Here is a 25,931-nt window from a genome sequence, read left to right as displayed (position 1 = left end):
GAAGTAGAGTAGCTTCCCCCTTGCATTTTACTGAGACATACCGAGCCCTAGCTGTGATGTGTGTGTGTGTGTGTGTGTGTGTGTGTGTGTGTTTCGGTGGGGGGGGTACTCTTCAGATCCCAGTTAAAAGGGTCTGTCTTGGTTTCATTCATAAATCAAATGTTTAGAAGAACAAAGCAGAACTAGGCTTTGCCTTTGTACATAGAGCCATGTTAATCCTGCCTCTCATCTTAGTGTTACCTTCCCTGTTGTGATGCTATTTGTTGGTGTGATCAGCCATGCTACGCTGACATTAACCCATCCCCCCTGCATTCCTGCTCACTGTGCCCCTATCATACAGGCCGCTCAGGATGATTAATAGTCAGAGCATTTTGGAGTCATTGCTCTTCTCTCTAGCCAATCAGAAACAACGGGGCGAGATACAATCTCAGTGTGTATGTTCTATAGTCAGCAGTTGCTTACTGCAGTGCTTGCCTCTTACCATGTTTACCATTTTGGTGTTGTGCGCAAGCAAAGCTGTACAATAAGGGGACTAAATACTGATTTTGGCAAAATGGATGACAAAATGATGGTTTCAGTTTAAAACAAGTATCACGTTTTATATTTCCTTGAAGTACTCAATAGAAATAGTACATTTTCTACGAACTACACACACTCCAACTCACCCTGTACTTAACTCTGCTGGCGCTGTATCCATAGGGTTTGGGCATACAACGACTTACTTCCCTATTAGTCTTCTTCTCTGATGAGTTTGTTTTGATGTGTGTTTGTTTGTAGAGATTGCATTACATGGAGACAATATTTATTTTCATACTTTCCCTTCAGAGGAAACAAGTATTGTTTTTTGTATGAGTAAAGTGTTTCATCATTCAGTCTGTCTAGTCTAAAAATTAAAGTATCTATTTGTTTGTGACATTGTCGGCTCTTGCTCCAGTGTTAAAAGATAAAATTAGTAACCCCTGTGATAGGATAATTACGAATAAGATGCTTTCTCCTCAATTCCAGTTACATTGTGGTTCCAGACAGGGTTGTGCTTTATCTCCACTGCTTTTTGCCCTGGCCATAGAGCCCTTAGCCCAAGCCATTCGTTCTGACCCCCAGATACATGGATATGTTTCTAAAGATACAATAATTAAAATCTCGCTATATGCGGATGATATTTTGTTATATATAACCAAACCTCAATCTACTATGCCAGCTGTCTTAGACTTAATTTCTCATTTTGGAACATTCTCAGGTTATAGGATTAATTGGTCTAAGAGTGAGTTGATGCCAAAGGTGCCCTCGAAATAGTAATACATGTGCTCTTCTCGAGCTTATAAAGAGTCAGTGCACATATTGGTGATTTGTTTAAATGTGGCGCTGTCTTGGGTGTGTTGCAGCCACCTGATTGTGTTTACATGGCCTGAAGGTTAAGTGGCTAAATATGTCGCAATATTTGGGGGATATGCCTATTCAGTGTAAACAGACAATGGATATTAACATACCAAATCCTTACTAGGCCTATCTGCAATACCTAAAAGGTACCTTTTAATTTGCATTTTTTCCTAAATTGCACAGTTTAACGAAATTGAGGAAACGAATTGTATCTCGTGCGCACGAATGGACTAAAACATACACATCCTGTTTGGATTAAAATGGAAAGAGAGGATTTTGCCCCCTTTGATATTGGCGCCATTATTTTATCACCAACAAAGATAAACAACTCAACTTACAATTGCAATACCATGATTCACAGCACCATCCGCATCTGGAAACAGATGAAAGCTCAGTTTAAATTAGAGACCGTTTACCGATTGCTGGGAATCCCTCATTTGTCCCATCTACTATAGATTTTGCTTTTACACAATGGAGAGATCTTGGTATCCGGACTATTGGTGACCTTTTCGTAGAAGGAATTTTTGCATCCTTTGATCAACTCCAGGTCCAATATGGTCTCCCCAGGTATAATTTCTTCAGATATTTACAGATCAGGGACTATGTGAGGAAATATTTTCCCAGTCTTGAGAAAATGCAACCTGCTTGGTTTGATGATATTTTAAAGGTGAGGGACAGGGAAAACCACCTAATTTCTCAAATCTATAAACCAATGTTATATGAGTTCTCCTTCTATGGGAAAAATTAAAGTACTTTTGGAGCAGGAACTGGGATTGAATATTGAGGATTATCTTTGGAAAGGCTCATTAGTGAACATACACAAATGCTCAGCTAACACTAGAGACTGCCTTATTCAATTTATGATTATTCACAGACTAAAAATAGACAAAATGTTTCCAGATGTTTCCCCGCTGTGTGATAAATGTCTTATTGAGGAAGCCACTCTTCTCCACAGCTATGTCCTATGTCCTAAACTGACCCCTTTCTGGACTAATGTATTTAGAACTTTATCAGATATGCTACAAGTAGTATTGAAACCTGACCCACTTTTGACTGTGCTCGGGGTATCTGCTGACCTGTCCACTCTGCCGAGGTGCCAACACCAACTGCCGTCTTATGCCCTTATTATAGCAATGAAATTGGTTTTAAGGTTTTTGAAAAGAAAGGAGGTCCCGTCCGCTAAAATATGGCTGGAAGAAATGACAAGACTTTCTCACCTTGAGAGACTAAGATTTGCTCTGGCAGGGAGACTTGGTCAGTTTGATAAGATTTGGCATCCCCTTCTCCGTTATCTTGACATCGCAATTTGACCTGACTTGTAACGGGATGGGGGGCGGGGGTTACAATGTTCAGGCCTGCATGCTCGTTTCTGTTTTTCTTTATGTATGTTGCAAAATTCAAAATAAAAAACATTTGAACTAAAGATAAAGTTAGAATCAATCCTCATACACACTGCCTGGTTTTCTCATCAGTGTGAACATGGGCAGGGTAGACTGTTTTTCTTTAGAAATAGTTTGGCATAGGTTTGGCGTAGACACAGGGACACAGAGGCCGGGTGCAGGCTGCTTCAACTAACACAATACACTTGTGTTCTTTTGAATATCCACACGTCAATGCCAAGCTGCACAGTCTTAGGGGTTGTGTTGGGTATATAGTTGAGCTGGTAGGCTTTAGATAACAGGATTTGCCTAGGCAACTGTTTGTAGTGGACTAGTGTTTAGAAGGTTTAGACTGTGGGTCTGTCTGGACAGCAGTAGGTTGGATTATGGGATTGGGTGGCTATGACTTCAGGTGTTGTCTAAATTAAGATTGGGGTGTTGGGACTGTGTGGTTACTGCCAGGTCATTCCTAGGGAAGAAGCCACCAGTCTCTCTGTACTGACTGTTTTCAGGAAAAATTAGGGCAAGAGAGTGTTGGCTGAATGATAGAAGATAGCTCAGTTTGCATCAGGTTTAAGTGTTAAAGTTTCAGGGGTGAATACCCTGTCTGGCAACGCAGCAATAAGCCATCAGTTGTATGTTGGTGCTGTTTCACTAGATAATAAAAATGCTATGTGTTACATTTCTCTTTGCAGCCTGGGATTTATATGCTTATGCTAAACAAGGACCAGCTGAACACTGGTGTGACTGTTATTCTCTTCACTCTATTTGAACTGCCTGGGAATACATTGATTTTAATCACATTAAAGCAATATCAGGGTGGACAGCAACGCTGGTGGTTGGTGCTGGCAGGTTTGCAACAGCCTTAAGGGGCAATATTAACACATAGTTTAGAGATCATTGGCCTCTTTGCCCCACCACTGCTATCACTGGAACAAATTGGCTCACTAAGAGCCTGAGGAAAAAAGATAATGAATATTTTTTTTTATCTCCTTTTGCAATTTATCACTGTAGATTTTGCCTTGGGCCTTCATAAAACATGACACCACAGAGAAAAGTGACAGAGGCAGTGATTCACCAGCAGTCCCTGAGAGCTAAAGCAGGGAATGTCCTCGGATGAAGGAGTTGCTCTTATTTGAGAGTGATCTAAAAGCCTAAAGTAGAAACTGTGCATATCGTTTGGTGCTTCTGGTTCAAGCGCCCCCCGGTATCCCATCCAAAGCTTGATTCCATGAGCAGTAATGGGCCATGTAGCTGTAATATGTGAGATGCAGAGATCTGAATTGCCCACATATGTTGATCATGTGTAGCTAATTTACATCTCAGTGGGGCTAAATCCATTGGTGCTTAGAGTGAAACGTAGCAGTAACACTGGCAAGGCAATTGGTCACATAGAGGACTACTGCATTGCTACTGTAACTCATGGATGTGTTGTTAATAGCATAGCTTACACTCCCCACTGAGCCGCAACCATTAGCATATTCATTTGGGCTCCCTGCAGAAGTGTATCTTGTAGCATGAAATACAGATATGTGTCCCTGGGTTGGGTACGGTTGTCACTGCAGGCCTTACAGTATCAGTTTATTGGTTTCTCTAGACCCTCAATGTTTTATCTATTCACATTCGCTTCTAACACTGAATACGTTTAATTATTATAGTGATATTTCAACATAGAGGAACATAAAGGCAGGTGAGAAGGCTGAATGAGATTCATCTGTTTGATTTATTCTCTCACAGATGAAGGTTTATGGAGAGAGTTCATATTATAAAGCAATTAAGTCAAATTTGTGGTGACAACTGAAATGTTACTTCACAGACTAGACCACATGTTGGAATGCAGTGATGTTATTGAAACTGCATTTGTTTGTTAGTAGACAGTGTTGGATCAGTGTCAAACTTACATTGATCTTCTCCATAACCAATGATTTTTAATCTAATATATAGGCAGCCTTTGAAATTTATTAGAAATTAGCAGACTGTATAGGCTGAACTGGCTGCAGTGATATGTGAGCAAGCTCCTTGGAATTGATTACTGCTTAACAATCAGAAATATTCATCTTTACTTTTTAGTGATTTGTCAATGTCTTTTCATTGTTGACTTATAAGTGTGACTGCATACAAGCTGTCACAGTGTAGTACAGTTTGGTGTGTGTGTGTGTGTGTGTGTGTGTGTGTTTGTCTGCATATGCCTGTGTGTCCATATGTTTATGTGTATGCTAAATTTTACTAACCTGATCTGCCTTTCTCCTCAGTGCCTACACAGAAGCCTACAACATTTGCTCTGTAGCTGCCAACAGGTCAGTGGGTGATGAAGGGGGAGAGACAGCAGGTGAGGAAGACCAAGGACGCACCTCTGAGGAAGAGGAGGGAGCGGCAGACAACAATTATGACAGGCAGGTTAGTCCTGAGAATTGTGCTTTGAGTTTGCATGGTGCTGGAAAAAAAAATGTATATGTTGAAAAGATATGGTGCGTGTTCCATTATAATAGAAGAACACTATGTGTCCGTTTTGGAAAGGAAAATGTAATCATTCAGTATTTCTAAAATACAGAGAATCCAGACTGTACAATTGCTATCATTTTGTCAACCTAAGGTACCTACTATTCCTTAAAAAAAAATACTATAATTTGTTTTATCAATACTTTTGTGAGTAGGTGTTATCTTTTTTCAGATGGTGTCTCATTTTGGAATGAAACACTTTAAGTAAACATATTTAATATTGTTCACCTTGGGTGAAATTGCACAAATGCCCTCACAAGCCAGAATTTTAATATAGGGTAATGGAGGTTAATGGGCTAGTACAAAATTGTCCTCATTATTTAGACTTTAATTGCTGGTTGGAGAAGGTGTGGAGGGGCCAGCCAAATATAATTGCTGGGCCAGTGCCAAATTCCTTTAGTTCCATCGCTGAGCATATTACAAATAAATAATATCATTATTTACAGCCTGACGGTCGATCCAGAGCCTTTTACATTGCCAAAGAACTGGTGGACACAGAGAGATTGTAAGTTACATATGAACTCATTCTCCTATCACTTCGAACACTTTTGCCAATCTGTTAACAGAGTCTTTCCAGTCTTATTACGTTCCATTCATTGTCATGTTGAATTGTTTGTATGTTTCTCTGTCCACAGACATGTAAAAGCCCTCAAGCTTCTCCAGGAAGTAAGTGTTATATCAATTCTCATGTACGCACACAGATATTCTCTATGGGATTTACAGTATGACTGTAGACAGGGACAGAGTTGTGTAATATGTGTTAGGTGTGGTGGCTGTGTGTCTCTATAGATAAACTAGAGTCATGACGCCATATTCAGATTGGTAGTTCATTTCATCTGCTCAGTTTTGAAGTCGAATCTATGTGGAGACCTGGAAATTTGTTATGACATTGAATTATACAATAAGGGGGGATTTATATTACTTAATTCCCCTGTCATGTAAACATTTCTGTCTGTTTGGTTGCCTTGACCAGTCTGCCAGTAGATAAAGGATCAGTTTGCCATCCTTTATTTTTTCAATCCTGTGATGAAAACATCTGCTACAAGTTGTGTTTTTTTCACTTGAAACAAAGCGGTCACTTCTTCTGAGAATTATGCAACAGTATTTCTCCTGTATAAAAGCAACTGTAAATTTCCTCTTCAGAGAGAAAAAGATTAGACAGTAAAGTACATACTCTCTCAGTGTTCTGAAAACTACATCAAATTGAAATACTCTAAGTACTCAAAGCACCATACTCTTCCATTGATGCAGCATGAACACAATGGCGTCCCATTGACAGATCACGTCTTTGTTGTGTATGGATGGAGTAATCTAATAGACTGTGTGCTGTACATTTATCTGATCTAACTGGTTGCTTCATGCTGCTATTTATAGTCAATCTAAAAATAAATGTGTTGAAACAGACTGTGCTGTCTGACACCATCACAGTAAGGTGATGGATAAATAGATTAAAATGGGTGTAGTATCTATCAGCGTGGGGTGGGGGGGTGTGATGGTGGTAGGAGGTCAAACATTTTTGTAAGCACAAGCTGAGTGGGAAATGTCTGTGTGTATGAGTGGAACAATAAGCATAAATGTAGTACAAAAATATACACAAAATCAATTTCCCAACAAATTCTTTGTGTTATGTATATGTTTTGTGTCCATCGTATAGATATTCCTGACAGAGTACAGATACATGCCTTGGCTGTATTGTTTAGATGTTCAGGAAGATATGCGTACACATATTTCAGTACCATTATGAGCAAGCAGTAAATTGTATGTACTGGTACATCGATTATGTTGTTATTATTGCAGTTTAAAATAGGTGTTGACATGAGAAATGATTCTGGAAGTATTTAGCAGGTGTATATGAAGTACTTTATTCATATTCATATGAAGTAACTTATCCTAACTGCTGCTCGCTAGTGTGTGTGAGAGAGCGAGAGAGTGAGTGTGCGTGTGTTTGTGTGTGTGTGTGTGTGTGTGTGTGTAAGAGATGAAAAGATTACTTGATATAATAGCTCATGTCCTCCCTACTCTTAGATATGATCTTATGGTCCCATTGCAGAGGGGGGAGGGAAGAACGGGGAAAGAACTGTGGACCTCATTGAAATTGTATGTTGGATTCTAAATATCAACACAATATCAAAACATCATCATTTCTCCACACTCCTCCCTGTGTGCCAGGACTTCCGGGAAGCGGTGGGAGCGGCGGTGGGGGATGAGGGGGATCCTGTGCTGGATGAAGAGAGGCTCAGGGAGATTCTCAATGAGCTACCTGATGTTTACACCTTGCATCGCAGAATCCTCACCGAGTTGGAGAATCGAATCCGACATTGGTGAGGGGTGTAGACTATCCCGCGCTGCATTCGCAAGCGCTGACACACACACACACATGCGCACACTCATCACATGCCATAAATAAGTCATTACTCTCCACAGTCACATTTTTCCACAGAATGCACACACTAATGCAGCTCAGCAAGCGTTCATCCTGTCCATGAAGCTTGTTTTGGTGCATGACTCTCCTCCATCCTCTCAACACTACTTCTCCTTTCAGGGAGGACAGCCAGAGGATTGCAGATGTCATCCTGTCCAGGAAGGCAGAGTTCTTGGTTTTCACTACTTACATCGGCCACTACGACCGCAGCATGAGCCTGCTGGAGGACAGCTGCCGAACCTCACCCACCTTTGCAGCCATTGTTCACCAGTTTGAGGTCAGACCTACAATTTTTCTCAGTTGTTTACACACGTTTACCGAAACTATACCTAATTTTCTCAAAATCTAAACACAAAACAAAAAAGCAGACACCAAATGCAAAACTTCATAACTCTGGTGAAAGCAAACATTACAATCAAAATCATGTTACACCAAAATGTCCAAATGATACACACATGATCTTTCTATGAACCAATTGCACACTGATGTGATCGATGAAAAACACTTTTATGAATAACTTTACTTATCAGTAGGCTTAAACAATCTTCATTTTCTGTTACTACTTACAGTAACCTGTTGTTAACTATTATCATGTTGATAGCCTACTCACTATATACATTCCAACAAACACAGTTGGGTACATACAGTGAGTAAAGTGTTCTACATACAGAACACACAGTGGAGGAAATAGAAAATAGGACTATTTTCAGGACTCCTGCTCCTGCTGCTCCTCCTCCTCCTCCTCCTCCTCCTCCTGCTCCTCATGCCCCTCCTCCTCCTCCTCCTCCTGTTCTTCATCCCCCTCCTGCTCCCCCTCCTGCTCCCGCTCCTCCTCCCCCTCCTGCTCCTCCTCCTTCTCCCGCTCCTCCTCATGTTCCTCCTCCTCCTGCTCTTCCTCCCCCTCCTGCTCCTCCTCCCGCTCCTGCTCCTCCTCCTTCTCCTGCTCCTCCTCCTCCTCCCGCTCCTGTTCCTCCTCCTCATCCTGCTCCTGCTCCTCCTCCTCTCACCCTTCCTCTTCCTCTGCCTCTCTGCAAGGTTGCTACTGATTGTTCCAAAACAGGAGAGTTCACCTTTGGCTCTGATTTGCAATTGAACAATTTAGCACCTAGTGTTTGTACCTGTGAGTAGTCAAGGTAGCCAAGTGGTAATTTCAGTGTAGCATTTTGAATGGCACTGCTTTCCTGATGAATACAAGATTTTAGTTATGAAGACTGTACCAAATGTAATCTTGTATTTTTTGCAGAATTGGTTTAAGAGTTTGTTAGTTAATAGTTCCGAATAGTACCGTCCTCCAGAACCGGACAGGGAGGCCAGACAGGGAGGCCAGACAGGGAGGCCAGAATCGTCCGACGCGTAGCGGAGGACTGTTCTGGCCGGTTCTGTCCATTAATTCCTGATAATGGACACCTCGTCGGGCATTATCCCTTACTTCTTAGTGTCAGGTTTTGGTCACTGTGTCTCCAGTTCCAGTGTGGTGTGTAAACAATATGACAAACTAGAAAGGTGCATTTTCTGGAGAAAATGCGTGTGATTGCAAGAGTGTGGCTTGTCAGTAAAAAACACTAGTGCAGTTTAGTGTGGGTACAGCTCACCCTTTCTGTTGGCTGTCTGTGACTGGTCTATCACTCTCCTCTTTCCCTCTTTCTTATCCTATGGCTTTATTTATGTTACATATTTATGTCTGTCTCCACTTGTTGTCTCTGTCTCATCTGCTTCACTCTCTCCCTGTTCTTCAGTTGCTGTCTCACTCTCTTGGTAAAACAGGGATAGGTAACATCAACTGACTGCATCTACATACTGGTGCTGATACTGGTCCTATATATGTACCAGTGGCTGTGTGTGTGTGTGTGTTGTGTGTTTGTGTGTGTGTGTGTGGATGCGGGTGGATGTGTACTGATGTGTAATGTATGTGGCAGACTATACACGCACTGGCACTCGCACATACTGGTACCAGTAACTGTCTGTGTGTGTGTGTGTGTGTGTGCGTGCAGGTGGATGTGTACTGGTGTGTAGTGTGTGTGGCAGACTATACAAGTACTGGTACTTGCACATACTGGTACACATACTGGTACTATATACGCACCAGCAGCTGTGTGTGTGTGTGTGTGTGTGTGTGTGTTTGTGTTTTTGAACATGACTGTGGATCGTCTGTTCAAACTGAAACAGCTGAAGCAAAGTATAATATGTGTATGTAATGTTAAAACTGTGAGAAATGTGGCAGTTTAAAACACTTCTGTGAAGGAGCTGTAATGTGTCAAAATGATAAGTAATAATGTTAGAAATGTACTAAAATGTCATAATAGTAACAAGTACAAAAGAAAGAAAATATGTAGGAAGGCTTATGTGTAAAAGGTGGAAGGAGTATGAAAGGTATGAAGTACGAAGGCTATTTTGTGAAGGGTAGAGGGTAGAGGTGAAGGGTACAAGGAGTATGAAGAGTAGGTATATATACAGTAGAAAAAAAACAAAGTAAGAAATTGACAAGTACTAATGTTAAAAATGTACTAAAATGTAATAATACTAAAAAGTAAAAAGGTATGAAAATATGTAAAAGACATGTTGAAATGGGGAAGAGTGAATTAAGCAGAAGAGCTGCATGTGTAAGAGAGCAGCAGTGCAGCAGAAACTACTGTGAAATAGAGTGGAACACTAGTGTCAAACAAATGTTAATATCTCAAAAACTATACATCGCATCGCTTATATATTGACATTGTGAGTGAGAGCAGAAGTAGCTGAAGGGTTTGATGTATAATATGTGTATGTAGTGTTAAAGTTGTGCGAACTGTCACAGTTTTAAAATGTGTGAATTTAGTAAAAAGTACAGCTTGTACAGTCTGCTAGAGTGTGTTATGACATCACGCACTCTAGGCTGGCTCCGTAGGATCCCATTATAAAGGTTGAAAAAAGTATAAAACTTAAACTGCGATTTCTCAAAAAGTACAAAAGGTATCAAAAAGCTGAAGAAGAGTAATAAAGTACTAAAAGTGGTGACCCGTTTAAAGTTTGAATTGAGTGTCTAGCTTAAAGTATGAAAGAGTAGTTAGAGTTCAAAGAGGGCATGGTTTGAACAGTCCTCCCATAGACTTGCATTGTAAAAACAGGTACTAAAAAGTTGAATAGTTCAAAAAATATAACAGATATAAAAAAGTTGAATACATGTAATAATGTCCTCAACAAGCTGAACAGTTTAATGTTTGAATGAAGTTTCTAGCTGAAAGTATGAACGAGTAGTTAGAGTTCAAAAAGTGCTGACTTTGAACATTCCGTCCATTGACATCCATTATAAAAAAAAAAGTGGAAAAAAGTAGAATATCTTAAAAAGTAGAATAGATATCAAAAAGTTGAAAACAAGCCTGCATGTCCTAAACAAGCTGAACATTTAGAAGTTTAAATGGAGTTTCTACCTTAAAGTATGAAGGAGTAGACGTACGGAAGAAAAATAATAAAGAGCGAGAAGATTATACCTGCGATTGCTGACTGGGCAATCACACTAATAATCCAAACTCATTTTGGGCATTCAATCGGAACCAATCAGAACACGGCTTCGCTTCGGCATGCTTCCATTCTGACCGATTATGACATAATTGGAGCTGGACTGTGCTCTACCAATCAGAGCCTGTCTCAGCTGCACTGATGACATCACAATCAGAATTCCGGTGTTTGGTCACAGCAGCCCAGGGGATAAAAGGCCGTACTCGAGGTCTTAAGCTTCATACCTTACCTCGGTAAGGTATCCTCCCCTGGGCGCTGGTAAAGCTGATGCTTGGACCGCGGCAAGAGGCTCTCTTTGGGAACCTAGTGAACGCGGTTTGTTGAAGAGCTGGTGGTTGGTACGAAGAGGCACCGTTCGCGTCCCGCTGAAGCCAACCTGCCAGCCGTCCAAAGGTGCGGTCTGGCGGTTAGCGATGGCGGTTTGTTGAAGGGGTGGTGGTTGGCATGAACAAACGCGGTTCGCCTCCCGCTGAAGCTAGCCTGCCAGCCAGGAGCCGACAAAAGATGGTCTGACGGTTGCGATTGAGGTGCGGTTCGTGTCCCGCTGCACCTGCCAGCTGCTCTAAAGACGTGGTCTGGTGGTTAGCGGTGGCGCTTCGTTTAATGCTATCTTATCTTATCTTATCTAATCTTCTGGAGTTGTAGGCCCTTGTCAAAGTCCACAGTAAGAGCTTTACCAGGGGCTCCAGGGACTGCGGTGGGAACCGCTGCTGCTGCTGCTGCAGCAGTACTTTTAAGCCGCGTGGTATTAGTCAGTAGTGGCAAGCAACAACACTGCTGCTGCTGCTGCTACTACTACTACAGCTGCTGCAGCAGTATAGGCCTAGCAGTGGTAATTCCAGTAGTTCTCATTACAGATATCTGAAATATTTGAAAGTAGCATTTTGGCTAGTCATAATGTAATGAGCGATATTGTAAATTAGCATTTAGGATATCTCTCATTACATTATGACCAACCGAAATGCTACTTCAAGATATCTCTAATTACATTATTACTAGTGAAAATGCTAATTTAAGATATCTCTAATTACATTATTACTAGTGAAAATGCTAATTTAAGATATCTTTTTTTTACACTATGACTAGTGCTAATTTAAGATATCTTTTTTTTACACTATGACTAGTGCTAATTTAAGATATCTCTAATTGCATTATGACTAGTCTGCTTGTGGTATCAAACACAAGGCAGAGTCCAGTTTGGGATGAGGTTGGGATATGACTGGCATGCTTGGTGATTGATGACATATATGGTTTCGATAGTGAATGTCCTGTATCACAAACAACCTGAATTGAACAACATTGAACAACTGATTGAAAATGAGATTAATTTTGTTTTGTATTGCCCCCAGTACCATGATTTAAGAATGAGACTGTTTAATAAAGTGGAGCACAAAGATGGAGACAAAATGAAAAACCAAACAAAACATGGATTCTCATGGATTATCACTTTAAGTGCCTACAAAATGTTGCACATGAGAGTCATGGGTAGAGTCTTGCCAGAAGTTTAAAGGCCTAAATTACTATGGATACCGTACACAATACAATTGATACTGCAGACAATTCTTTCTTGAATACTAGAAAGGTGCATTTTCTGGAGAAAATGCGTGTGATTGCTGAGCGTGCAAACTTGTGCTCTTGACAGCCTATAGTAACGAATACCTAGCATATGTGGTGTGTGTAGGCACGTGTGTGTGTGGGCGTGGGCCGTGTGCGCGTGACTAACCGTGGATCGTCTGTTCAAATTGAAACGGCTGAACCAAAGTATAATATGTGTATGTAATGTTAAAACTGGGGGAAATGTGGCAGTTTAAAACACTTCTTTGAAGGAGCAGTAATGAGTGTCCAAGTGATAAGTAATAATGTTAGAAATGTACTAAAATGTAACAATAGTGAGAAGAAAAGGGTAAGCAAATTTGTAAAAGACACTTTAAAATGGAGAAGAGTGAAAAAATTAGAAGTGTGTGTGTGTATCCAACAACGTGAGTGAGAGAAAAGCTGGAAGGTACTAGTAGTATGAGTTTGTGTTTAGTATGGAGTAGGAAGAGTAGGAAGGCAGTGACAAGTAATAATGTTAGAAATGTACTAAAATGTCATAATACTAATAAGTAAAAAGGTATGAAAATATGTAAAAAACATGTTGAAATGAAGAAGACTGAAATAAGCACAAGAGCTGCATGTGTAAGAGAGCAGCAGTGCAGCAAAAACTACTGTGAAATAGAGTGGAAATGTGCTAAAATGTAACAATACTAAGAAGTAAAAAGGTATACAAATATGCAGTTGGTAGGAAGAGTAGGAAGGCTTATGTGAAAAGCTGGAAGGTACTAGTAGTATGAACAGTAGGACGAGTAGGAAGGCTTATATATAAGAGAAGAGCTGTGTAAGAAAGCAGCAGTGCAGCAGAAACTAGTGTGAAATAGAGTGGAAATGTTCTAAAATGTGCTAAAATGCACTAAAATGTAATAGTACTAAGAAGTAAAAAGGTAACTAAGAAGTAAAAAGGTATCGTTAATAGGAAGGCTTATGTGAAAAGCTGGAGTGTACTAGTAGTAAGAGTAGGAAGGCAGTGACAAGTAATAATGTTAGAAATGTACTAAAATCTAATAATACTAAAAAGTAAAAAGGTATGAAAATATGTAAAAGACATGTTGAAATGGAGAAGAGTGAAATAAGCTGCATGTGTAAGAAAGCAGCAGTGTAGCAGAAACTACTGTGAAAAAGAGTGGAACACTAGTGTCAAACAAACAATATCTCAAAAACTAACATACATCGTATTGCTTATATATTGACATTGTAAGTGAGAGCAGAAGTAGCTGAAGGGTTTGATGTATAATATATGTACGTAGTGTTAAAGTTGTGTGAACTGTCACAGTTCAGAAATGTGTGAATTTAGTAAAACGTACAGCCTGTAGAATAGTTTAAAAAGTGTAAAAGATATCAAAAAGTTGAATACAAGCAACCATGTCCTAAACAAGCTGAACATTTTAAAGTTTGAATGGAGTTTCTAGCTTAAAGTATGAAGGAGTAGTGAGGTTCCCAAAAACGTACGGAAGAAAAAAAAGAATTCGGCAGCCTCGACAGGTATTCACAGCACGCGACCGCCCAGTACAGCGACCGCCTCGACCGCAGTTTCAACTTCATCGGGCACTGTGAAGTCGATCTGATTGGCTAATAACTAGTGGGAATATTATATCTATGACTGCCTACCTCACATCTTTGATAACTATCAAGGACCTTTCCTTTCACATCTCTGCCCATTACTTCTTATCAGCAGAATGCCGTGTATGTGTGTGTGTTTGTGTGTGTGTTGTTTGTGTTTTATGTACAATGACAGAGGTGTGTGCTTTGTGGTAAAGGAGATGGTGATGGCTGAGTCAGATGGTAATGGTTTGTGTGTGTGTGTGTGTGTGTGTGTGTGTGTGTGTGTGTGTGTGTGCGCGTGCGTGTGCGTGCGTGCGTGACTTAATACAGAGATGCAAACCCTTAAAATGTTCATGCAAGAGGCTGGCTAAGTGGATAAATGTACAAATTAAATTTAAAGGGACAACTACACTGTTAAAAGTAAGTCTTCTGAAACCCAAGGGCAAGTCACCAAAAATGCAGTGATGTGTTTTTTTTTCTGTGAAAACTGTGATATGAAGTTATTTTGAATTAAAAGTACAGACAATAGGAATATAATACACGCATTTGGCATTAGAAATTCAAATTCAACAAATACACAATGAACAGCTCTTGTGCAAGATCACAGGGAAAACTTAATATTCAGGAATGTAGGTTGCATTTTTCAAAAGCTTTTCTTCAGCTAGACACCTATTTAATTCCAGTGCACCTCTGAAAAAATGATGGTTAACTTTGTTCATTTCTGTGGCACTATATGCATGTGTCTCATTTATAGTTGCCTGTATCTGTTTAAGTGGCAGAGGTAAATCAAACTGGGCAAAATAATTTCCAATATTTCCCCTCGCTTTTATAGACCACAAAGGGGGAGTCTTGGCAGAGATGGACAATTTTTATTTGTCTGATTTAAGAGCAAAAATGTTTAAAATTCCTTTGAGCACTTTGTGTAGTGCAATGCAGTAAGCTTTTTTCTTTGGTTTATCCCTCAGTAGCTGCAGATTTTAAACCCTTGACTTGTAAAAAATCAGTGCATTTTCTCAAAATCCACTGCTTAACACCAAACAACTAAATGAAATACTGGATGAAATATTAATTTGAATTGCATGCATCTATTGTGGACTGGCTACTGCTGCTAACACTCCTAGACCACCAATCACGTAGGCCACTGTGTTTGGCTTCACATCTTGTCTCTCACAACAGACCCAAAGTCAGCTCTTTAGCAGCGGTGTCTGGGTGTGAATGCATAAATCTCCTCCCTGTTGACACATTGCCTTGTCAGGTAGAGCGGGGCATGTGGAAACCCAGTGCTTATCTTCTGGATTCCATGTAATACATTTGCTCCTAGTAAGTAGAACATTAATCTGATCTGAGGTGTTTTCTGTGATACATTTGTTGTTCGAAGTCTCTAATGGAAAATGTGTTTTTTATGCTATGGTCTATACTTCCAATTCAAAAAGTACTACAATATATCAATGAAGTCCTGTGAGAATATGGGTTGGGCTTCTCCTTTATGGTTACTTGAAAACTTTTAGCACATTAATCACATCAAGTGAATCATTGCACTGATGAACCATTTGGGAGGATGAATGACTTTGTTACTGTTAGTTAACCCCGGGGAAAGCATTATGTGTCAAAATGTTGGTTTGTATTCCATAATGGGAGCATGGAGGAGTGTCCAGCTGCATGTTTTACAATTTAATCCCGAGAGAGAAGCTCACAGAAGCTAATTAGGCAACGCAGAGTCTTTATACTGGACCTATCAACATATTGCTTTGCCAGGAGTGTGGCACTGATTTGTGATCCCTGGAAGTGTGTATGTGTGTATGTGTGCGTGTGTGTGTGTGAGAGAGAGAGAGAGCGAGAAAGAGAGGTGAAAGAAGGTGTACATACAGGCACACAACATTACTGCATGCACACACACACACACGCATACGCGTGCGCACACACACACACACACACACACACACACACAGACACAGTTGCTGTTCTGTAAGGAACTGTGCTGACCAGCACTCTGTGTTATTGGCCCTTGCTCACACTTTATAACTGACTTGTGATTCTGCTGAAAGGCTCACAGTTGTAAAATTTGCTTGTCAGTGTAACTTTTATCTTTGCCAATATTTTTCCACACTGAGTGAGGTGCCCTCGACTGTCTTAACATGTTGTTTTGATACATTTGGTAATGAACAACAAGATAGCAATGATGTTGAAGTCTTTGTATTTCTTGTCTCAGCAGCAGAGTCCAGCTGGGGAGAGCGTTTCTCTCAAACATCAGCTCCTGCAGGTCGTTGTGCGTGTGGCTCAGTACCGCATGCTCCTCACTGGTGAGTCTCTGAGTGTGAAGGAGATAAATGAACACAGAATATCCTCTCTGAGGACAGAAAAGGGTTAGCTCCTAGTTTAAGCATCATTGACTATTTTTATTAATTAATTTCTTTCCCTGCTCTTACAGATTACCTGAACAACCTTTCCCCAGATTCCAAGGAATATGAAGACACCCAAGGTACAGCAAGAATGTAGCAAGAACATATAATACCAGGAGACTTACATCTCTGACTGCCACAGACAAAGACTGCCCACTCTGCACTCTGTTACCCACAGGAGAGCCTTACTGGCCTCTGTGTGCTGCAGTGTGTTTACAGGGAATATATTTGTGCTCATTTGGCATGGAGAGATGGCCACAAGAGAGCCAGTTTTGATCTATTTCTGTGTGGTGGCAACCCACCAGGTAGTCATTGTGGCTCTCTGCTGTGTGAACCTTGTATGTGTAATTCATGAGGAGACTAGTTGCAGCAACACTATCTCTTATCTCCGATGAGGGAGCCAACCCCAGGCCAGACGTGTAGCCACTTCCAGGCTCCTGCCCTCTGACACCCTGCTGACTCACACTGCACAGGGAGAACTGAGGGTGGGGCGTCATATGTTAGGTGACAAGGAGACAAGGAAAAAAGGAACTCGAATAAGGATCGCATCACTAATGAATACTGATTATATTCACTTGGTTGCCCTCCATCTCTCTCTCTCTTTGTCTCATTTAGCTGCTGTGGCGATAGTGTCTGATATTGCAGATCAAGCTAATGACAGTTTGAAACATGGGGTAAGTGTCAAGTAGGCATATGCAGCACTTTATGCATGCATTACAGTGCATTACCTCGTAACACTATTTCAACACTTTCCGTCTCTTTTGTCTTCTCAATTTCTCTCTCCTTTTCTTTCTCTCTTTATTTCTCTCTCTGTCTCTGTCTCAGGAGAACTTGCTGCGTCTGGTCAATATAGAGTACAGTGTCCGTGGCCAGAGGGACCTGCTGCAGCCTGGCAGGGTACGCTCTGATAACAGCATTGTTTTCTGCCCAAACCTTGCCATTCCACCCCGTCTGCCCTCCACCGCCCCTCTGTTGCCCTTTATACAGTCGTTCAACTGGGAATCCCCGGGAGTCCTGGTTTGAAGAACGACAAAGTATTGCAGATGCCCCATGTGTCTCAAGTTCGTATGAATAGTCCATTAGCTCCATTTTACCCTGTGTATATGCTCTTTTCTCAGGTTTTTGTGAAGGAGGGAACCCTGATGAAGGTCAGCAGGAAGAGTAGACAGCCTCGCCATCTGTTTCTGGTAAATGTCACGTCCTGCTTGTAGTATAATGCTCACCTAAAGGTATTGAATAAACACAGTTGCCAGTGGTCATATTATGCTAGTTTTTTCACAATCTCACTACTTGCTTCAGCTTCTTACAACCAAGTTAGTCTTATTATCTTTCTCTAATATGTCAGTGTAAAATGTAGAGTCAGGCCTTTTCTGCCCGGTCTATTTCTATGCCCAGACTATGCTATTAAGAGCAGGGTTTCCTGGCAGGATGTTTCTGAATGCCGACTTCCTGAGCCAGTCCTTTACTGACAGCACAGGGAAGGTCAAGACCAGCTCCTTATACCCTGAATGACCAGTGTAGACCTGTGAACTTTTAGTGCATTTATTCTCTCAGCCAAATGTTAGTCTGTGTCTTCACTGAATATAGACAGCCTGCATTCCTCTGACCAGCATCGTCGCACATGACTTATCTACAGAATGCAGCCCTACATGTAAGAGTAAGGGTAAACAGGGAGATTGAAGGACGTAGAGGGAGGGGAGAGGAGGAAGAGGAATGTAATTTATAAAGCCATAAGTCTAAACGGAGTAACAACTTTAGACAGGCCATTCTTCACCACCTGTTAAGCAGCCGTCTCTGTGGCTGGGCCAACAGAAGGCGTTTTGTTTGTGCCACTTCATGAGAGAGAGGGTGGATATGAGCAGGGGAGAGAGCCAAGGAGAGAGATGACACACTGTACTGTATATGCAGTTTGTAAGATCTTAACATAGAGATATCTCTGAAATGTCACCCTGAATCAAGAAAGATCAGTACATGAAGCTCCTTCACGAAACGTCCATAGAGCATCATCACAGAGCATTGCTTTTCCCTCCCATGCCGTTTCTTTTTTTTAATTTGTGGCCTACACTAGACACTTAAAAAGCTCATAAATGTCTCTTCTGGATGAATGCTGGTAATCACTGCTGCATAACTTTTATCTTGCTGATTTATCAAGCCAATAGATGATCACTTGCTAGTTATTTCCAGTGTTGGAGACGACACAACAAAACAAATGTCCGCTGGAGGTGGCGTTTTCCTGAAAACGTACAAACAGCATCTTTAGTAGGGAATAAGATGACCCATTGAAAACAATTTAAGTACAGAGGGTAATTATACAGTAGGGTACATTGTTTTAAATACCCTGAATGTCCTGTTAAATTACTATTAGCTAAGTAAACTGAGTTTGAAGGTTCACCCAAATGAATGCTTTGATATATTTTTTTTTTACAAAAAATGTATAGTATAGTATAGTATGGTATAGCATAGCATAGCATAGCATAGCATAGCATAGTATATATATATTTTTATATCTTTAATATCCTTGAAGAGGCAACAGACAGCAGATAAAAAAAATACAAAGCAACAACAAACACACAAAATGGTGAATCAAAACAAATCAAAAGTAAATAAATATGCAAATCATAATGTACACAACACAGTCCTCCACAATAGCATACACAGCTATATCACAACATAGACAACATCAGTGCCATCATAACAACCATCCTAAAAGTCCTCAAAACACCAACAGGCCAGTAAAGTAAGCTATCCAACTAGATGGCATCATCTTCCTCACCATCGCCTTCATCATCACCGATAATCTAGTTTAGTACATATGAAATCACAAACTGTGTTTTTTGGTGAGGCGTTACACATAGGAATGGAAACTGTGTGAAATGTGAAAAAGTATGAAACATGAGCTCATTGAAGTCAAGTTTCCTATTAGCTTAGAGCGCCACCAAATGGAGACTTACTGCACTTACACAAAGGACTTGGTCCCGTCAGTGCAGCTGGACTGTTTCTATTACAGTTTTTTCTGAATGCTTAAACACTAACAGTGGTTCTTGAAGCACTATCTCTGAAACCATTAACACTTGTAGCCAATGCATTTACCAAGTGTGCCAAACTGAATGCACGTTCTCTGCTTTACACTAAGTTTGTAATTTTATAACACACTTTTTGCAAAACTGTAAACACAACTCACTGCTTTACACTCAGTTTGCAATTTACACACTTCTAGCAACACTGTAAACTTATGGCCAGATAGCCTATTTTTTCTGTTCTGTTCTGTTTCTAGCACAAATGTTTTTGTTTTCTTCTACTGCGCTTTTGTTGTTTGAGGAGTGTTACTGTAGAACAGTTTGAGAAAAAAAAAAAACTTTTTCCCCTTATTTGTATTGATAGTGTGTTATGTTCAGAATACACATCCATACTTTACACATTTGGATACCTGTGTGTATGTGTGTTTACTACATGTATGATAAAACTTTATTGCAAACTGCTATGCCCTACACACAGAAAAAGCAAAAGCCACAAGTGTTTTTCATTTATACTATCAGTGCGTAGTTGGTGCTTCGTGTGCTTATTCAAATGATGGTTTGTGTGTACTGTATTGACGCAAAAACACAATTTTTAAAAGAGTTTGAAGAGTTTTGCAAGAATTGTTTGCTTTTGCAAGAGATGTATAATGTTTTGCTGGTTTGGTGTAAGGTTTTGTGGTTAGTGTGTAGAGTTTTGCAAAAATAGCCTGTAGTTTCAACGATGGTGCCGAAGCATTCAGAAAAAACTGTAATCAACCTTGTCATTATTTAAAAAAGTCAGTCCATTTAACCTGTCCTCTGACCTTCATAACTGATAACTGACGCCTGTTGTCTCTGTTGTCAGATGAACGATGTGCTGCTGTACACCTACCCTCAACAGGATGGGAAATACAGACTGAAGAACACTCTACCACTCACAGGGATGAAGGTCAGAGGCCATCAAGTCTCTCTCTAATTTCTCACTTTTTCCTTAAGCTTTAGCGGAGATAGTTTTCTCTTTAGCATGCATACCCCCATGAGTTTCAACCACCAATATTTGCTGTCCTGTGTATCCATAGTTGCTTATTTTCATTTTGAAAACATTGACAAAATGTTGTACTTCCAACACATATACAAACTACAGTCATGATAATATTAGATAATAGTATTTCTTACTTTTCAAGAAATCATTTATCTGTTTGCAATCATCGATGATCTACATTTGGAAAAATAGCCTGAATGCTAGTGGTGACTTTGGATTCTAGCTGCTCTCAGACTGTCAAATTTTGTTTCACTTCTCTCTCTCTCTCTCTCTCTCTCTCTCTCTCTTACTCTGTTTGATGTTTAACATGTGGTATTACTGCTTGATTTCCCAGGTCAGTAAACCCATCATGGAAAATGTCCAGAACGTATTGAAGATTGAAGGAACAGACATCTCCATCACTTTGTCTGCAAGGTGGGTCACACTGTTACCTTGAAACTGTTACACGTCCTATTTGAATTATGATTGATATTATCTGAAAATGGCAGTCATGAAAAATAAAACATTTATAACAACAGAATAGTTCAGAACCAAGTAGAGTAACTCAAATTGCCACATAAGCATCATGATGTTTTAATATACTGTTTGTGTTTTAAAGTACATGTTGTACATGTTTTAAATTCTGATTCTATGCTGTCAGTGCAGCTATTATTAAAGAGTTAAATGAATATTAAAAATAGTTTAGGATAGATAAGGTCTACGGTTCACAGAACTGCAGAAGTGATAACTATAGTTAACTATAGAAGTTACAGTTTATGAACGAACCATTTTAAAGCCTTCACTACTGCAGTTGATATTCTGCATATAAGGTTTTCATATGCTTTATCTTTTTCTGTATTGCCGTGGAGGATGGCAATCTAATATGACAGTATTTCATTATATTTTAGTAATAACAGTGTATTGAAGTTGTGAGACTGTGCATTTTTGTGCAGCTCCTGCAGTGAAAGAGATGACTGGTTTTACACTCTGAGTCGCACTGTGACTGAGCATACCAGAGGAGCCACAGCATTCAACAACTGCCCCGGAGAGGTGAGCAAAACTGTATTGTCTGCCTCTGTTTATTATACAGTATTATATCATTACTTCGTATTATATGTGTTACTTCAAACATGCTGCGAAATCATGCTTTTCCTCATTATTGATACACTTTGTGGCCGTCAGTCTCCTCATTGTGATAAAGCTGTGTGTGTGTATGTATGTTTGTGTGTGTGTGTGTGTACCAGGCCAGAGAGCGTCTGCGGCTGTCTCTAGGAGAGAAAGCTCCCACACTTGTGCCGGTGTCCCATGTGATGATGTGTATGAACTGCACCTCCGATTTCAGCCTCACGCTTCGTAGACACCACTGCCATGCCTGCGGGAGGGTGAGTCATACAAACAAAATGCACATACAAAAATGTATATACATATAGATATATATATAATACAAGTCAAGATGTAAGGAATTGTTCCTTTGACCAGAGCATTGAGGTTTGTGCTGAATTCAGTTCTGGTTTTCTGAGCTAAACAAAGTGCCTGAGGTGCCTTTCTGCTGTTGGACACAGATTGTTTGCCGGAGCTGCTCCAGGAACAGATATCCCCTGAAATACATGAAAGACCGCATGGCCAAAGTGTGCGACCACTGCTACAGCGAACTCAAGAAGAGAGGTGCACAACTTCACATTTCCTAGTCTCTTTCTCTGTCTGTTTGTCTCTCTCCCTCTCTCCCTCCTGTACAATGGTTAAAACGATGATGCCTCTCTCTGCAGGAGATGTGTCTGCGCTGGCAGCTAGTAGCAGCCCTCGGCCAAACCGCTCCAGCCGCCCGCTCTCCTCTGTGTTCCAAAACATTCACCCTCCCAACATTTGGAGACACCGGAAAGGCGGCGCCTCCCTGACCCAGGTACACCCAGGACACACGCATCTCTCCCTTTTCAGAGGAGCTGTGTCCACCACACAGTGCAGATAAATGGATTGTTGATGATGTGGAATGTCAATGTGATGTCACTAATGAGAGGCCTCTTCCTGCTCCCATGTTGCCTAGGTGACCGTGTCAGAGGAAGGCTCCATAAGCGGCAGTCTGCAGCGCACTAAGAGGAGCAAGAGGAACTGGAAGAGACTGTGGTTCCTCCTCAAAGACAAGGTGCTTTACACCTACCGGGCCCAAGAGGTGAGGGGAAATGTGCACTCCCCTTGAACCTGAACCGCACACACCAGGGTTCCCACAGTCATGAAAATCTTCAATCAAAATTTGTTTTCCAGGACTGGAAAATTGTATAATATCATTACACTTTTGGAAAAGTCCTGAAATTTTAAATAATTCAAGTGTAAGTCAAGTATAATTTGGAAAAATGCAAGAGAAATTAGTAGGCTAAAATGCAGTCGTTCTGCAAAGCGGTTGCTGAGTCTCAAACAAAACAAATTTTCAATATCATAACGTTTGTAAAAGTTTCTTTTTTGGAATTTATTTGTAAAGTAAGCGTGGGAACCCTGACACATCCATTCACTCGCAGACACCGTACATAGTGAGACATGAGTTTTAGCCTAGCCTAATCTTCAGTTCAATAAAATAACTAGCAGTACAGAAAAGCCTACAGTTAAATCATCACAATGTATAATTCATATCTTTCTCCCTCCCTATTCTTCTGTGTCCAGGAAAAAGTAGCATCAGAGACTTTGCCTCTGTTGGGCTTCACAGTGAAGCTGCCTGACAGACAACAGGGGGCGGAGGAAGCCAGTGTCTTCCAGCTTTACCACAAAAAGACTTTGTATTACACCTTTAAAGCTGAGGACAACCACACAGCCCAGAGGTGCGAAGGACGCTTATAAACACTTATCTGATTGCCAGTTTTAATGTATAATGGAGTCAAAGAAATTGGTTTAACTCACCTGGGGCTATTGATTTGTGTGGAGTAAGTTTAGAGGGGTGTGTTGGGGAAACAGAGAAGTTGGTTAAACTCACTCCTCCAGGAAAAATATACTCATTTTTTCTAATTCAGGAACATGCTTTAAAATTAGCTCCACTGATAATGTGGCCATCTATCAGGTTGACAGGCACAGAATTTGTACTTTCCAGAACTGGGAGAAACTCATGAGAAGAGGCGATGGTCCTTACTAGCATGAATTACTCTTGTAGCACAAGTGCAAGTCACACTGGTATAATCAATTCAAAAATGTACGCTGTTTTCCTGATATAAAATCTGCTCCTCACACAGGTGGGTAAACGCCATGGAGGAAGCCACAGTTTTATAGGACTGGCCACCCTGGCTGGGTTGCCGAAAATGGAACTCAATATCAACTGTCGTTCCTCTTCTATCCCGGAAAATGCCTGACTGTGAAAACAAAAAGGGAAAATGAAAAATGATGAATATATTCAGTTATCTGTGAGAGCAGTAACGTACCAGACTGAAGAAAAGAAGACACTGTGTTCTTTGAGAGGGGACACGATCACCTACTTTGTCAACCTCCAGTGTCCCCAACCTGCTGCTACAGCAGGTGTGATGCTGGGAGCCAGGAGAGGTGTTGGCCCAGATATCTGCCAGTCTGGAACAGCACATTAACGTGACCCGTATATCCCAGCAGCTGAGCAGCGTAGTTGGACTTCTAAGTCATGGGAAATGTGGTGGAATATTTTCACAGTGTGTAGGAGGAAGAAAATGTTCAATTAATTTGACTGTGTGTTTTTAACATTGATAATTCAGTCTAAATATGTCAGATATTTTAAATCAGCGTAAACAAATGATCTCAACCACTGAAAAAACATTTCACTACAATACAATTTTCCTGTTGTTTTCAAGGGTGCCAAAAATATAAGTAATGGATCTCAATGTGGCCAAAGTACGTAACTCACATGCCCCTCTGGAAAGATTACTGCCTGATCTTCAGATAAAGAATTATTTCCTCATGCCTTCATCTCAACAGGTATTATTCCACTGGAAAAAAAATAGAGTAAATGCCTAATATTTTGAAGCACAGGCCGTATTAAAGTATGAATAATGTCTTTTTATATTTATAAAAGTGTCTGTAGCTTTGCCATGTACTGTATTGTCGGAGAGGGTCCTGCAAGTAAATGTAAATATATACGTGTAGAGACTTGGTAGAGCGGTTACTTTATTTGCACTGATATAAAAGAGAATGAACCTGAAAGAGGAATATAAGTGTACCTTTCATTTGTATGTTATCCCTTATAATGTCTCATTGGAGGCCAGAGCAGCGAAAGCTTTCAGCTACTGTACTTTATTTGTTTTTGTAAAAAACATGGCCAAATGTTTTAAGTACCTCTGACAAATATGTAAATTCTTATTTGTATAAGGACTCAGCCCTAACCCTTAATTTTTACAGCCAGTTGCGCACAGATTTGTTGCCCTGGAGTTTACCGTGAATCACTGATTTCATTGATCTACATAATCAGTGTCATGGACTTTGTACTGTACTTGACAAGTTATTAAGTTTATTGCTAACACTGTTATTTCAGAACCAAGTAAAAGAGAGTAAGGATGGAACTGCTGTCGGTGTTTTCTCATTATCCTCCTCATGTCCTCTAGATGGCAGATGGACTAAGCTTTGAGGTCCAGCAGGCAGGGACTGACTTTCTGTCACCCTGTCCTAGTGATGGAGTCCAGTACAAACAGTAGAAATGGTAACATTAGTGCTGCTATGCTGTCCAACTGTTTGCACATCACTTTTAGCGCCTGCTATGCGCGTATCAAAGTAACATGTCATGTCTGTGATGACCGTAGTACCATGGTGGCCTATTCTGATGAAACACAAACCCATATTTTGTTCCGAATGATGATCTGTTGCCAAAGGAGAAGTGAGATATATTAATAAGTGATCTGTTATTTCAGATCACAGTTAGAGCTGCTAGGGCCGGCGCTGGGGACTGAGCGATACACAGAACAGTGTGCTGGGCAGGAGGAAAGGCCAGGCCTGATCTGCTTCTCGTCTTCCCCCGAGGCGTCCTGACCCAGAATGATATCAGGGAGAAAGTTTGCTTTCTGGGGCTCCTGAAAAGTTGCAGACGCCGTCCTATATAGAGGATGGATCATTCATCACTCTGTTCTCCCTCTCTATCCCCAACTCCATTTTTCTCCCTCCTCTGTTGCTTCACCCTTCTCTCAACATTTTAGTCATCTTCTCCTTGTCTCTGATGCTGTATCATATTGCTGTTGGTTAGGTCCATGCAGGCTTCATAGACCTCTTCAATATAAA

The 25,931-nt window shown here is 40.6% G+C and overlaps 1 protein-coding gene across 1 annotated transcript in view; it reads left to right on the top strand.

The window, feature by feature from the left end:
* Positions 1-25,195, top strand: part of fgd5b (FYVE, RhoGEF and PH domain containing 5b) — a 29,591-nt gene extending 4,396 nt beyond the window's left edge. The window contains exons 3-21 of the mRNA XM_071519030.1: positions 5,009-5,153; positions 5,702-5,760; positions 5,891-5,921; positions 7,425-7,576; positions 7,798-7,954; positions 16,517-16,607; positions 16,736-16,786; positions 17,322-17,380; positions 17,532-17,603; positions 17,825-17,893; positions 20,568-20,651; positions 21,079-21,158; positions 21,677-21,773; positions 21,968-22,105; positions 22,286-22,388; positions 22,490-22,623; positions 22,765-22,890; positions 23,376-23,530; positions 23,936-25,195. Of these exons, the coding sequence (XP_071375131.1) occupies positions 5,009-5,153; positions 5,702-5,760; positions 5,891-5,921; positions 7,425-7,576; positions 7,798-7,954; positions 16,517-16,607; positions 16,736-16,786; positions 17,322-17,380; positions 17,532-17,603; positions 17,825-17,893; positions 20,568-20,651; positions 21,079-21,158; positions 21,677-21,773; positions 21,968-22,105; positions 22,286-22,388; positions 22,490-22,623; positions 22,765-22,890; positions 23,376-23,530; positions 23,936-23,972 (1,840 nt within the window). The 3' untranslated portion in view covers positions 23,973-25,195. The remainder of the gene's footprint in view (positions 1-5,008; positions 5,154-5,701; positions 5,761-5,890; positions 5,922-7,424; positions 7,577-7,797; positions 7,955-16,516; positions 16,608-16,735; positions 16,787-17,321; positions 17,381-17,531; positions 17,604-17,824; positions 17,894-20,567; positions 20,652-21,078; positions 21,159-21,676; positions 21,774-21,967; positions 22,106-22,285; positions 22,389-22,489; positions 22,624-22,764; positions 22,891-23,375; positions 23,531-23,935) is intronic.
* The last annotated feature ends 736 nt before the right edge of the window (positions 25,196-25,931 follow it).

The sequence above is a fragment of the Centroberyx affinis genome, unplaced genomic scaffold (assembly GCF_046629955.1).
Source record: "Centroberyx affinis isolate AG114_WGS23_722 - 3 ecotype Tasmania unplaced genomic scaffold, CSIRO-AGI_Caff_v1 ptg000649l_1, whole genome shotgun sequence".
In the NCBI taxonomy this organism is placed as follows: Eukaryota; Metazoa; Chordata; class Actinopteri; order Beryciformes; family Berycidae; genus Centroberyx; species Centroberyx affinis.
This window is presented reverse-complemented; position numbering and strand designations above follow the sequence as displayed.